The sequence below is a fragment of the Periophthalmus magnuspinnatus genome, chromosome 24, assembly GCF_009829125.3.
Source record: "Periophthalmus magnuspinnatus isolate fPerMag1 chromosome 24, fPerMag1.2.pri, whole genome shotgun sequence".
NCBI classification, from domain to species: domain Eukaryota; kingdom Metazoa; phylum Chordata; class Actinopteri; order Gobiiformes; family Gobiidae; genus Periophthalmus; species Periophthalmus magnuspinnatus.
Genome location: NC_047149.1, coordinates 17739654 through 17753336, shown reverse-complemented (window position 1 = coordinate 17753336; position 13683 = coordinate 17739654). Strand labels below are relative to the sequence as shown.

Genomic DNA, 13683 nt, shown 5'->3' with positions numbered 1-13683 from the left:
TTCATATATCCAGTCTATGGCTTTAACAGGGACTTTTTAAACACTCCTTCAGACTTAATACTCGCATGAGGGATAGTTTCACGTCTGCAGTAGAAACAGTTTGATCATATTAGCTCTGTCAGATTTCTAAAAGTACTAGGCTGACTTCACATCCTCTGAGAATCTTCTGAGTAAAGACGACTAAGGACAAATTCCCTTTGATGTCTCAATATGCAAAACTACATTTGACACTTTCAAAGAACAGGTTTGCTCAAAACATGTTGACATGAAAAACAAGTTTGGCACAACAGAATCATAAAAAGTACTAACTAAATATTTTACTGTCACTTAAAAAAACACCTATTGTGCTTATGTCTGCTATATAGTTATAATCTATGACAAACATGGGCCATGTTCAAATTTGGGCATTTATCACAATATTTACCAAAAATTACTTAATAAAAGATGCAAGTCCGCTGACTCCATGTTAGAAAACTACAGTGCCCAATGAGAGCTGATGCTGCTGTAAACATCATCACAACGAAGAAATACAAAGTTATCAGCCCGTCCATATAGATAGCCACAGATTATTTTATTTTTTTTCATTTATACCAAAATGATTACGCAGCATCGCCAAATCCTATGTGTACCACAGATTAAGAAAATAAAATTGGAGAACAAAGTCAGTATAGAACAGTGGGAGTATGCCAGTGGAGGTGAAAACAGGAGTTGATCAGCAAAATAGCATCTTGAAAATAAGCGATTAAAGATGACTAAAATATGCACAAATCACTCCAAATACAAATTCAGATGAGTAAATCGTGAGAGGAAACAGCTATAACATGGTTAAGTAAACTTTATATAATAGGTCTGCTTTATCTTACTGCTGATAATTGTGTTAATAATTATCAGCAAGAGCTATTCCTCTATGTCTTCCTCAGTGTTACCTGCAGAGGGTGACAGTGAGTCATTTGAGCTTCTTTTAGCAGTGCAGCCCAAAGCTCCATGTGTCTCAGTAGATGAATGCTAACAGAGATGCTACTTGTGCTTAGCTGAGACCCCAGTACCAGAGAAATACTGAGAAAAATAAACAACTCAATGTTAAACTAAGGCACAAACTGCAAATTGTTTTAATATTGTCATCAGGATCGTAAAACATATTAAGAGGTTCATTTTTGTAAATTTTTGTCAACTTTGCATTTATAAACAATTCATAGTTTTAACTGAATTTTAAAAGATTGAAGAAAGAAATGCTTTTGCCTAATATTTCCTGCTAATAGTTCTGAGATTAGGCTGAAATGCTAACTACTCTGCCACCGTGCCATTCTTTTTCCACTGATTTATCGAAAGCTGTGGCCTTACCCTAGTTGGCAACAACCCCTGTGGTTATTGGCCGAGTCTCAATTCAACGTTTTCACACTTTGTCGGCTGCATTTGGAGAGCACTTACGTCACTTCTGGCTCACCAACACTGTCCCATTTCATCCACCCTGCATTTCCAACGTTTCCATGGAGATCGGACATGATCGAAGCGTGCATTCAAGCACACTTCGCGCACTGCTATATCCCATCATGCACTGCATGTGACTTCTACAGGCGAAACAAGGTACATTTTCTTAAAGTTATGTAATACTGGCTACAATTGGGAAAAAATCACCTAGAACATTATATTTGCCTATTGATATTCAAAGGGAAAGATTAATTCCTTACTTCATTCAATCTGCGACGATGTTACCTTGACTCTTCTTCAATGAAATAATAAAGAATTAAAAAGAAAACTGCAATTATTTCGGAGTTCATTTTACACATTTAGGTCATGAGTCACCACTCGTATAGCTCATTAGTCAGCAGCCGTCACAGCTCCAGGGCGACATAAGTTAAGCGATGTAACGTAAGGGCCAGACAGCGTTTAACGTATGCTCCATGGTGTTGGCCTGTCCCATTTCGACATGGCATTTGCGGTCGATGGAGACTACATGGAGGAGCACCTTTCGAACGGTAGTCCGAAGTGTGTAACTGTCGAATTGAGACATGGTCATTATCAAGTGAAGTGGATCAGCACACACACGGTGGCCATCTTGAATGTCTCTGATCCCTCTTCCTGGTTTAAAGTGGACTCTTATCTCCACCCCGGGGTCATAGCTCAGTCGTATTCTGTAGCCCTCTTCAGTCTCAACCTTCCTTCCTTCTCTCTCTCTGCTTTTTATTAAGTCCTTATCTGCCGTTAAGAGTCCTTTTGTTCGGCTATGGTTTTATCTCTAAAGCAGCACTCATCTCCTGCTCCCTCTGTTAGCTCCTCTGTGTCACTTAAAAGGCTTAATTAAATCTGTCATCAGACTAAGTGATTACTTGCGGGCTTTTTGAAACTAGACAATGATGTAATACATATAGCTTATCCTACAAAAATGACAATTATTTCAATACATACATGTTGTGCAAAAAAAGTTGAGAAGAAATATTAACAGTAGTAGTATTTTGTACTCTCAAAACTAATTTAAAAGCTCCTTCTCTTGTTCTTTTCCATGAGTTTTGCAGCACTACTTTGGAGGGTTAAATGTTTTTCACTGCTGCCCTCTTGTGGTAGTAATTTTGTAGTGCAAGACATTTTAACCTTGAACTCTAAGAGAGGTTTAGTGCAGAAATGGTGCCATCAAGTGGACATTTGATATTACTGGACTTATTGGGCTTTTGTTCTTGCTAAAAAAAAAGAAAAAAAAAAAGAAGAAAAATGGGAATGTAAAGGCTAATGCATATCACTTAATGCTTTAATAACAACACGACAAGTAACATTATTGAAAACTCCTTTATATTTCTTTTTTACATTTTGTGCTTTGCTTTTTAGGCAAAGTTTCATATTTTACTAACAGTTTCTTTCTTTACACCTCACACGTTTTAACTGTGAAAAACAGTCGCTCCATTGTCTGTCCTCAGTGACTTTTGCCATTGGGACAAACTGCTTTAACTTATAAAACCTTCACAAAACTGCAAAGGATTCAACACACAGAGTCTACAGTGGGACATTTCCTGGTTTTAGCTAGCAGTCTTGTTGTTCCTCTTCTTTTTCTTCTTTGGCACTTGCTTCTTGGAGGATTCACTTGAGTTTTCGGATGCTGGTTTTGAAGCTGTTTCTTCGTGAGGTTTCTCTGTAACTTCAACTTTGCCTTCAAGTTTAACTTCTTCAACATTGATCTGCTCAACTTTGACCTCATCAGCTTTTACCTCTTCGACTTTGACCTCTTCGGCTTTGACCTCTTCAACTTTTGTAAGTTCGGGTTTTGTCTGATCTATGTCTTTTTGTGGCTCGATCTTTTCTTCTGTAACCTGAACTGGAGTAGTTTCAGTTTCGGCTTCAGTTACGTCTTGTTGAACCTTTGTGTCTTCCTCTGGTTTCTCCTTTTGTGTTGATTCTTGAGGGCATTTTTCAGCCTCTTGTTTCTCTTCTTTCTTTGTTGTTGATGCTTCTACTTCTTCTTTTACATCGTCTTTAACTTCTTCTGACTCCTTTTTGGTCTTAAACTGGGCGAACGCAGACGCAATCTTGTCGTCTTCCCCCAAGTCCATTTCGACCATATCTTCCACAGCATCGTCGTTATCAAACAGGGAATCTGCAAACAGCTGAAGTTTGGCCTGCTCCTCTTTGAGACGGGCCATGTCCTGGGTCAGTACTGGGTCTTGACTTTGCATTTCATCGATGTCTTCGTGGGTCAAAATATTCTCTGTTTCGGGGGGAGGAAGGCCGAGTTTGGCTGGGATGCTGGCGTTGGAGTTGCGGACATCTTTGATTTTGTCGTAGAGGATTTTACGTTCCTCCTGAAGAGTGCGGCACAGTTTCTCCAACTTCTGGATCTTCAAGACAAACAAGTCGTATTCTTTCCCCTTTTCTGTTCTCTGTATAAAAAAACAAACAAACAAAAAAACAAACAAACATGAGAAACAGAGAAAATACTATTTGAACAAGTGAGAGTGTTAATTAAAGGTGCACTATTATGTTGTATATTATGCTATATCACATCAAACGTATCTATTTTAATAGAAACAAGCAGGTGACACCACTTGGCCGTGTTACAGGTCAGATCTGTGGAAAGGCAAGCCTGCTCACAATAAGGATAATTGTAAATGAATAAATAAAAAATAGAAATTAATTGACATTCTATAGAACATTCCAGGGAAGCATTAAGATCTCCATGGAGACAAGTGGGAGGCAGAACTCATACCAGAAAAGTTACATAGTAATTCTTGTAATTGGTGGGTGTAAGGCAAAAAAAAAGTTTAATTTCATAAGGATTCATGTACACTTTAGCTTTATAATTCCTTTAAGACGTAATTGCTGAATATTGCCATTGGCTAAATCCACCTGTCACTCACTAAGTAAAGGGAAAAGTATACGGCGAGTGAGTTTGAGCCGGGAGCTGCACTCAACAGAAAAGAACTCGACATACTGTAACTATCTCTCCCTTCCAGACTCCTCCGCCTGTACTTCTAATGACTTGTTTGTTTCCTACCTCCTCGAGCATGTCTGTCAGGGCCTTGTTGCAGTTCTCAAATCTGGTCTTCCACAGGTTAGACTCTTTCTCCATTTTCTTCATCTTCTCAGACATCTACACAGGAAAAGACACACATCCAGTTAAGTCATTGTGAGTTATTAGTTATTGTGCTTGGGTCTACCATATAGTTGTAATCTATGACACCCCATGGATCATTATGTTACAATTTGGACATTTAAATCACAACATTGCTCTAAAACGACTTAATAAAAGATGTCTGCGTAAACGTCATTACAATAAAGAGCTGCAAAGTTGTCAGCACCTTCGACGGATAGCTTCATTTGTGCAAAAATGGCTACACGATGCTGCCGAATCCTATGTGTATCACTGAATAAGAAAATAAAATTGGAGAATGATGTATGTACAGAGCAGTGGGCGTGTACCGGTAGAGGTGAAAACGGAGGTTGATCAGAGCAATTACATCTTGAACGAATCATGCTAAATACAACTTTGAGAGGGGAAATGAAAAGGGGAGCAAGTCGGCTCTTTTGAACAGTTCCCTAATGTAAACTATTAGAATCGGATCTCATTTTTTAACAAAACCAAATCTTTTTATTTCTAGAATTTATGCATTTTTACACTGATTAATGCTGAACCAACAAAAGAACCAGCACAGAAACAGAAAAGGCAGCATGAGGGAGAGCTTTTAGCACAAAAATCACATTTGGTAGTATAATGTTTTATTTAGATTATGCATAATTTCAAAAGGTAAACACACTCCCACTCTCAGTTTGAAGCGTTTCTGAGACTTTGTCATTTCTCTCTGTGATTAGTTTGTAGATAAAATGTGTTCTCACTGTGGCTTCTGTCATATAAATAAATAGTAAAAGAGCCAGTCTTTTCAACAGCTCTTTAAAATGAATGGCTCCAATAGATTTGGATCCCATAAAAGAGCCAAAAATCCCCTCACTGATAATAAGTCCACTTTAAAGGGCCTGTAAAACATGACATTGCTTTTCTAGGGCAATAACTAATACAGAACCTACTGACAGGGTCACCTTATTCATTCAATCAGACACACTGTTACTAAGAATCATGGGAAACCAGCTACCTGACCCAATCCCAGACACTAAATTCTTTGTCATTGTCATGGATCTGTAATAAAAATGGATAAGATACGCCCCCTCCATCCCCACGTGAGATCAACTTGTGGCTGCTCCATCGGGCCTGCAGCTCCCCAGAAAGAATTCTCTCATAGAGCACAGCTTTCACAAAGGTTGGATTTTTTAAGGATTCTTCTGTATTTCCACAACATGAACTTTTATTTATTTATTTTATTTTTTATTTTTTTAATCCTCAAAGCTCGTAAAAGTTATCTTTGTAAGATTTAGCCATAGACTTTAAGTGGAGTGTGGGACACACTAGGAGTGTGACGTCACCCAGAGCATTTGGTTCTAGCCAAATGAAGCTCATCGAGTTTAGTGGTTAGGGCGAATTTGGAGCAGAGTTCCATATTTCCATATAATATCATAGCAACCGAAGACCCAATCAGGAGCGAGAGTGTTGAAGGTAACACCACTTCCTGCCCACACCGCTGGTTTAGCAGGGAGTGGGTGCTTATCAATGTTGTCAATCTGTTGCTAATATTAACGGAGCAACCTTGGTGAAAGAAGGGGCCTCATTGGTCTGTTATTAATGTTCATATCTTGATTTACGGGCGAAATAGTGAAATAAAAACCCCAGGCTCAAGTAGAATGGGCTAATATGAACATTTTAAGACCAAAATGACGAGCCTGACAGCAGTATTTATGGAGAAAGGGGCATCATTTTTTCAATTCAAAGTGAATTGAGGCCTGAGTCAATAGATCTGGAAGTGTGCCCATGGTCACTTGATATTTGGAATGCAGCAACTGGCAGGTTAACTATGTCCATTTATACATACCGTCTATGGATTTAGCCTAACCCCGGTTTCAGCCCGTGACAGCTCTGCTCCTGTGCCAGCTCTGCTTTAGCAACTAGATTTTTTTTTTTTTTTTGTATTTCGTGCCAATGAGCACAGGCCATGAAAACAATATGGACCCATCTTTGGTTAGTGTTCAAGATTTGATTCTACTTCCATGGTCATGGTGCATTTTTAAGAGTGACAAATAAGCACATAGTAAAAGACTGGAGAACTATCAGGAAACAACTGCATGACACTGTCCCAGTCAGTTTCTGTGTCATGGAGCAATATCACAGTGACAGAAAGGAGTGAGGATAAAAACATGTTTGAAATCAAGTTTCCATCAATGGCAAATTCTCTAATAAATGCTCTAAAATATTTGTTTAACTTTTATGTTTTCTAAATACTCACGGTGTCCATCTCTTTCTTGAAGCGGTGGAAGATCTCATTGCTTTTGGCCAAAGTCCCCTGAAACTCGTCAAACTTCTGAGCATACAGAGCTAGCTGTGGAGAAGCACATTAGCATTAGAATTAGCCAGGGTCACTTTCAGTTCAGAAAAAGCTTAAAATTCAGCATGTTGAATTTAAGCAGCGGAGATGTGGCTCCAGCTGCTCCTCAGACAACCCCATGCATTTCAATAAGTTTTACTCAAGAGTTAGCTTTTATTGCACTTAACATTTAACAGAGGGGGCGGAGGGAAAGGGTATTGAAACTTTAAAATAGAATATAATTTACAAAGTTATGTGCTAAAGTGTTACTAAATAAATAATAAATAATAAATACTAAATATCAGCAGGAAGCTATGAGTTAGAAAAAACCAAAAGCATTAGTTTGATAGGTTTAATGTGCATTCATAGGCTAGACAACAAAAACAACATTAACTCAAAAGCAACAAATAACTGACCCTTCAAAATAAAAGCATCAGAAGGTGGAATTGATGGAATTTCCTTTTAATATGCACATAATTATCACAGCATTTTGGTCTCATCAGAATTATATTTTATAAGTTATATTTCAAAATGAAGACTGTACAAGACATTCTAAAGTGTCTTTAAATATTCGATAGAGCTTGTACAATACAACATCTTAAGGTGCATTTTCTCTATATTTTGGTAGGCTACAAATCTCACAGTAATAACGCTACATATTCTACTATTGTAACTGAATGGTTGTTGTTTTCTTTACATATTCACCTGCGTTTGCATGACAGTCCCCTGCTCTCTGAGCGTTTGGGTCTGCAGTTTCCACTCTGCAGCCTGAACCAGTAACTATAGAAAAGACCACAGACACAGTCAACACAGAGAGGGAGGCAGATTACCTTCTTCTTCATGGACAGCTCCTGCTCCTTCATAGCGAAGCATTTCTTTGTTTTGTCAATAGCCTCCCTAAGAAGCTAGTGACAGAGACACACAGTCAATCTATGGGCCAAACATTACACTGCTAAATGGACTTTGTATTGGAGAAGTAATAAAGGTGCTGTAGAAATCAATATGGTTAAGATAATCAATTAAACATGTACAAGCATCTTTTGCCTTATTGTTGTGTGTTATGTGAATTTGTATTGTATTTTTGTGCTGTTTTAGAGTTATGAATTGAATATATATGGCTTTAATCTTATGGCTGCACTTTTCTGATGAGGGTCCTCCACCTGCTGGACTCCATGGAAGATATTATGGTTTTTGGTTTGAATCCTCAATCTGTGGGCCAGAGAATCTGACCATTTTCACAACTATGCCTTATGTTGGGACCAGGATTCAAACCACTGACCTTCGGTGGATAAACACTCACCCAGACAGTGACAGACCATTAACCAACAAAGTTTGCAAAGTGGACATGCCTGTCACTTTGCCTACATAATGGACATTTATTGTAAGTCAGAGTGCGTCAAATCTCCCTCTTTTCTTCTACTGTATTTACTTGAATCTATACTGTACCCCTAAGGTAATAGTGTAATATATTAAAGTGACTTACATATTCCTTCTCTCTCTTGTGCTTCTCCTCAGCCTCAACCAGCAGAGCGTTGGACTGAGCCAGTCGGGCCTCCGTCAGCTTCTGCTGCAGGTCGCGGTGTTTGTTAATCTTCTCCAAACTCTGAACAAGACAAAACAGTGTATAATCTTTAGTTATGAAGACACTTCATTAAAAGAAACTATAAGACTATAAGATAGTAAAGATACTCTATAATACAGCAACACTATAAAACCAAGTGTGTCCTCTCACCTCCTCCCTGAGCTCACACTGGCTCATGAGGCTCTCCAGTTTCTCTGTCAGGTTGTTGTTTTCTGTGCATAGTTTGTCATTCCGGGCATTGTGTTGCTCGATCTGGGTCTGAATTTCTGTCAGCATTTCCTGGAAGTGGTTTGTCATCTCAGTCCTCTTCTTCTCATCCTCTCTGCAGCGCTCAATGGTCTCCTCCTAAAATCAAATCAGTTATAATATGGGCGAAGAGTCTACTTTACTCTGACTTCCTATCACAAACTAGATTCTTCAATTTCCTTGTTGGTCTTCCTCTAGGTCCTCTGTCTGGCAGCTTTGTCTTCTAACCAGTGCATACATCATTCCATCTGCCTACAAACCATCTCAATCTGATCTCTCTTGACTTTATCTCCTGAACATTTACTGCAAACTGTCCCTCTATGGACTCCTAAAATCTTCAACTTTACCAGTTCCAGATCTGACTCCTTTAAACATGCACTATGTAACTTTTTTGGTGCAGGGTCTCGACTCTGGATGTCTGACCTGTAACTTGGCCTGTTGTTACTTGCTTGTCTCCATGGACATAGGCACATTTAATGTCAAACTCCATGAAACAGACAGGCCAACCCCAGCCCACATCTTCTTCACACTTGTCCCTGTCCTCACCCTGAGCTCTGCATACTCGCGCTGCAGCTCTCTGCACAGTGTCTCCAGTTTGCTGCGGGCCATCAGGTTGTTCCTCTGCTCCTTTTGCAGCTGCTGCCTCTCATCCAACAGACGACTGAACCTGTGCTGGAGCTGACATAGCTTCTGCTCATCACTGCGGCGGAGGGAGGCCTGGACACAGTCAGGTGAGTTTAAAGGTCTGTGGATAAGAACAGGACGGAGTACCAGAATCACTCATACCATTTCAGCATATTTCTTGACAAGGTCCTGCAGCTTCTCCTCGGGGGACGACAGCTGGCTCAGACTCTGCTGGATTAGTGACATCTCTGTGAGGGCACACAGACAGACAACAATCAAGCAACTGATCCTACGTTATGCCTCTTTTACATGGGAGGACAGCAACACTTTGGACATAAGGACAATTTACCTGTATGTAATCCTGGTGACCAAATATGACCTAATATGATCTGTATCAGCCCATTACACATCGATATGAGCCTTTTGTTTTAATCTTTTACCCAGGAAAGTCCCATTGAGATTTTATGCGGAAGCCCTGTCAGGTTTCACCAGGCCGAGAATTGAATCTTGAGAACCAGTCGTGCTATGCTACTTCTCGCCTCTTGCACTATTTACTCAACCCAGTGCTTGTCACTGTTTGGCAGTGAGTGGATATGAGAGTGAATAGGTATCTGAGGACAGGACGCCTAAACAGAAGAGATCATTTCAGGACAGCATTAATATCTGATCAAGTGAGCCAGTCCGGCGTGTCTTTGAATACGAAAACACCTGCTGAACACAAATCTCACTCACAATGGCATCAGTAATCTATATTTGATATAGGATTTGATATCAGAGAGTGGGTACATTCATTACATATTTGCCAGAACACGTTTTGGTCATCACTTCTAATTCTGTCGTATACAAAGTGTTGGTGTGAGTTAAACCTGATGTCACCAGTTGTGATGGGCTAAAGCAGGTTTAACTGTGGTTATTATGTCAATGGGGAAAACTGCCTCAGCTGTTAGGGTTTATTCAACTAGATCTGTCCTGAATCCGAGCCAACAGAAGGACAATTCTCTACCCCGAAACAGTTTCATTTCAATCTTTTCTCACCTGTTTCCAGTGTGATGCTGTGGTCCTCTTCGTCCTTCTTTTTATCCATGTCTGATTCAACCCAAGTCTGAGGAATCAAACAAAACGTACATGAAATTACAAGTTCAAGACGGAACTTAACAACGATACAGGCGTAGAGGACATAAGAAAGCGGGTAAGACTTTTTAGACTTTCTGAGCACATAAAATGAAGCAGTAAAACACTCCCAGTTACTCTGAGCCAACAGCAGGTCACATTCTCATCTTTCTAAATCAAACGCACTCTCATTAAAGATAACCATGCAACCTTTCTGATGGGAGTTGCCAAAAGACATAGCTCTGACTCGACTTGTCTCCATGGAGATAAATAAGTTCAATGCCATACTGCAGAAAACTGTAGACAAATCAATGGCATTTCCACGGAGACAAATAGAAGCTGAGGTTCAATAGATCCATTGTATCCTATCGCAATGAGACCTGTTGCTCGAGGACGCTGGGGCCTTTGCTGTAGCTGCTCACGATCTCGTCCAGTCGTCTCCTGAACTCGTCCACGGGACTGTAGGGGGCGCAGGCTGCAGTCTCCTCTTCCTCCATCAGGGTGCACTCTGTCACGTCCGGAGGAAGCACCACTTCAGCTGTCTTCACTGAAGTCTCCATAGTCTGTGGTAAAACATCATTAAAACTATAAGCCAAATCAGGACACAGTTATGTAATGTGCACATGCAGGGTTGATTTGAAAACCTCATGGCTTTAAGTGGCTTTCATTTTCAAGCTATAGGAAAAGGCCCTTGCTGTAGTCATATATATGTATTCATCTTGATATTCTAGAGAAAGGAAGTGATTATCTCCTCCCTGATGATACTAAGTGATACTGATGAAACAGTTACAGCAGAACCTCAAACTACAGCTAACTCTAGCAAGATAATCGTCCAAACCAGCGCTGGACCACACACGCTTCATCCCTTTTGAACGGTCTCTGCGGTGAATACAGTTTTATGGACTCGTCTAATGGATATCACTCTTTTATTTACTCAGGTCTATCTCACACATAATAGTTTATTATTGGGGTTATTGTGGCCAGGGGTTAATTCGGTGCAAGTATCACCGTCCATTGTAAAGACTGATGCCAAACTTTGGCTCCTGCTAAACGGAAACATTCTTGTCTGTTTGCCAGTTTAATTCTGTTGTGTGCGTGCAGCTGATGTGTGAGTTATAGTCCATGATGTTATTCATTCTTATGGGTTAAATATGTACGTGGTTAAAGAATATGTGATACAGTGTTGCCCAATGATGTTCTGCACTTCCCTGAATACTTGTACCATATATGGATACAATTACTAAACATACTGTATAGCTAGAACAGCAACTATATAAAAAAGTGTATTTATTATTTATTTTTTCCAGTGTTTTATGTACTTGAGTCAAACACTGACACAGTATGCTTGTTGAAAAACCTTCTCTGGTAGCCATATTGTGTCTTGTTGATCCGCTCAGAGCTGCCGTGCCGCTCTCTTGTATCAGTTATAATTACCCTGTGAAGAACAGCCTGCAGCCCTCACCCACAGCTGCCACACAGGACTATTCTGGGAGTCCCATATAAGGCCAAGCTGGAACTCAGCACCCCCACCCATCCATGCCAGTACTGTACCTGATAGTGTCAAAATATCAACCCCTGCTGATGCGGTAAGGAGACCCCATAAAGACTAGTTAAGCTCCACCCATTGACCCGTGATCTCAGGATCAACATAAACAAGAGGAAATCAAATCTGAATGAAAGGTCAAAATACTTCAGTATACAGTAACTTAGTGTTTACAAACAGTGTTTATGAGTACTCCTCACAAACAGCACATATAGCACATATACTTTAACAAAGGAGCATTTTCTTTAAGTTAATTTAAAACAAGAAAGCCTGTTTATTTATTAGTTAACTGCAAATGATCCACACACAAGAGTATATGTTTGACCAGTCTTTCAGATGTCTTAAGTAGATCATAGGTTTTTGTTGTTTTTTTTTTCGTTTTTTTTTTTTTTTTTTGCTGAAAACCTGTAGATGCTGTAGTATAATAGCATTGGAAACACAGCTGTGTATGGAGCATTGCATACAAATAAATATTGTGACATCAAACACAAAGTAAAACACTGCAAATGAAAGTAAAAAATAATAATTTAAAAATAAAATGTAGCTATAAAACCAGCTTCAGATCTTGTGTCAGTGAGTCTGTATGTACTACACTCTTTATATTGAGGCCATCCAGGGACATACAGTCATAAATCATATAAAGCCAATTCAAAAGCTCTAATAAGCTCCTAAACCTGACAGACATGTCGTTCTGTGACATGGCAGAATATTTATAGCAAGACCATTGAGCAAGAGCGGCCATTTTGAAATCTCACCATCCGCCGACACATGTCTGTTTAAATTCAACATGTACATACAAGTATATACAAAATACAGCAGGTAATAATCATTTATGATAAAGAACTGAATGAAACAAATAAACTAAACAAACAAATATTCATTTCAAATATTTTTGAGGAAAATGGATTGAAAATTGCTAAATGGTAGAAATGAAACTATAGGTGTAAGGTTAGAATTGTGGCTATAGAAGTTTTTCAGTTTAGTTTGAGGCTTGTAAAAGGGTCTTACCGTTTCAGAGGAGAGCGGAGGACTGACAGAGGGACAGGGACTAAATGGGGGAGGGTCCTGAGGACAGCTGAGCCCCAAAATAACTCTGAGCTGATGGGACACAAGAAAACTCACAACGCACGTGTCAGGTGGAACAAAGTAATCAAATAAACAAATCAAAATAATAAAACAAAAAGTGTGTCCTTGAGTATAAGTCATTAACTGAAGTAGAGCAGTATAAATTATCTTAATGGTAACTGGAAATATATGCAGTGTCATAAATCATAAGATGCCATAAGATAACTTTATTAAAAAACAACAACAAAAAAACCCAAAACAAAACACATTTATCCACACTGCTAGACACGGTAAAGTAAATAAAGATAATAAACATAATAAACAAATTAAAAATGGACAAATATTCACATGGTTCAATTATAATCAAAGATACCACGTCAACGTTTCAGCTTTTTATGGTTCATTTGTTGGTTAACATTAAAAGTCACACATGCAGAACAATGTTTAAGTTTACAAAATGACTTTATTAGGTTTTTTAGGTTTATCATTATTAAACAGATACAGACTACAACATGTTCTGAACCTCTGCTGCCCGAGCTCCACTATTCATGGGTTTCAGGTTCCTGTTATATGCAACATTTTGGGGACTTTTTCCCACCTTAAAAAAAATAAATATTTTG

General features: G+C 39.1%; 1 protein-coding gene across 2 annotated transcripts; it reads right to left on the bottom strand.

Annotated features, from left to right (window-relative positions):
* Positions 1-2765: 2765 nt before the first annotated feature.
* Positions 2766-13072, bottom strand: txlnba (taxilin beta a). 2 transcript variants are annotated; one of them, XM_055232266.1, is made up of 11 exons: positions 13007-13072; positions 10836-11018; positions 10381-10447; positions 9508-9593; positions 9268-9438; positions 8626-8820; positions 8377-8496; positions 7724-7798; positions 6816-6908; positions 4481-4576; positions 2766-3866 (listed from the first exon to the last, which is right to left on the bottom strand). In XM_055232266.1, the coding sequence occupies exons 2-11, from the start codon at positions 11013-11015 to the stop codon at positions 3009-3011; spliced, it is 1941 nt and encodes a 646-aa protein (XP_055088241.1). In that variant the 5' UTR covers positions 11016-11018; positions 13007-13072; the 3' UTR covers positions 2766-3008. The 2 variants fall into 2 exon arrangements, with proteins under 2 accessions (XP_055088241.1, XP_055088242.1); XM_055232267.1 differs by lacking the exon at positions 7724-7798 and adding an exon at positions 7599-7673.
* Between the last annotated feature and the right edge of the window lie 611 nt (positions 13073-13683).

What these genes read in the sequence shown, in the direction of transcription:
- txlnba (XM_055232266.1), bottom strand. Translation starts at nt 11,015, where the DNA reads ATGGAGACTTCAGTGAAGACAGCTGAAGTGGTGCTTCCTCCGGACGTG. An exon ending in CCAGCGTCCTCGAGCAACAG is followed by an intron (nt 10,448 to 10,835) that starts GTCTCATTGCGA and finishes TTGATTCCTCAG; the next exon opens with ACTTGGGTTGAATCAGACAT. An exon ending in ACAAGAGAGAGAAGGAATAT is followed by an intron (nt 7,799 to 8,376) that starts GTAAGTCACTTT and finishes CTCTGTCACTAG; the next exon opens with CTTCTTAGGGAGGCTATTGA.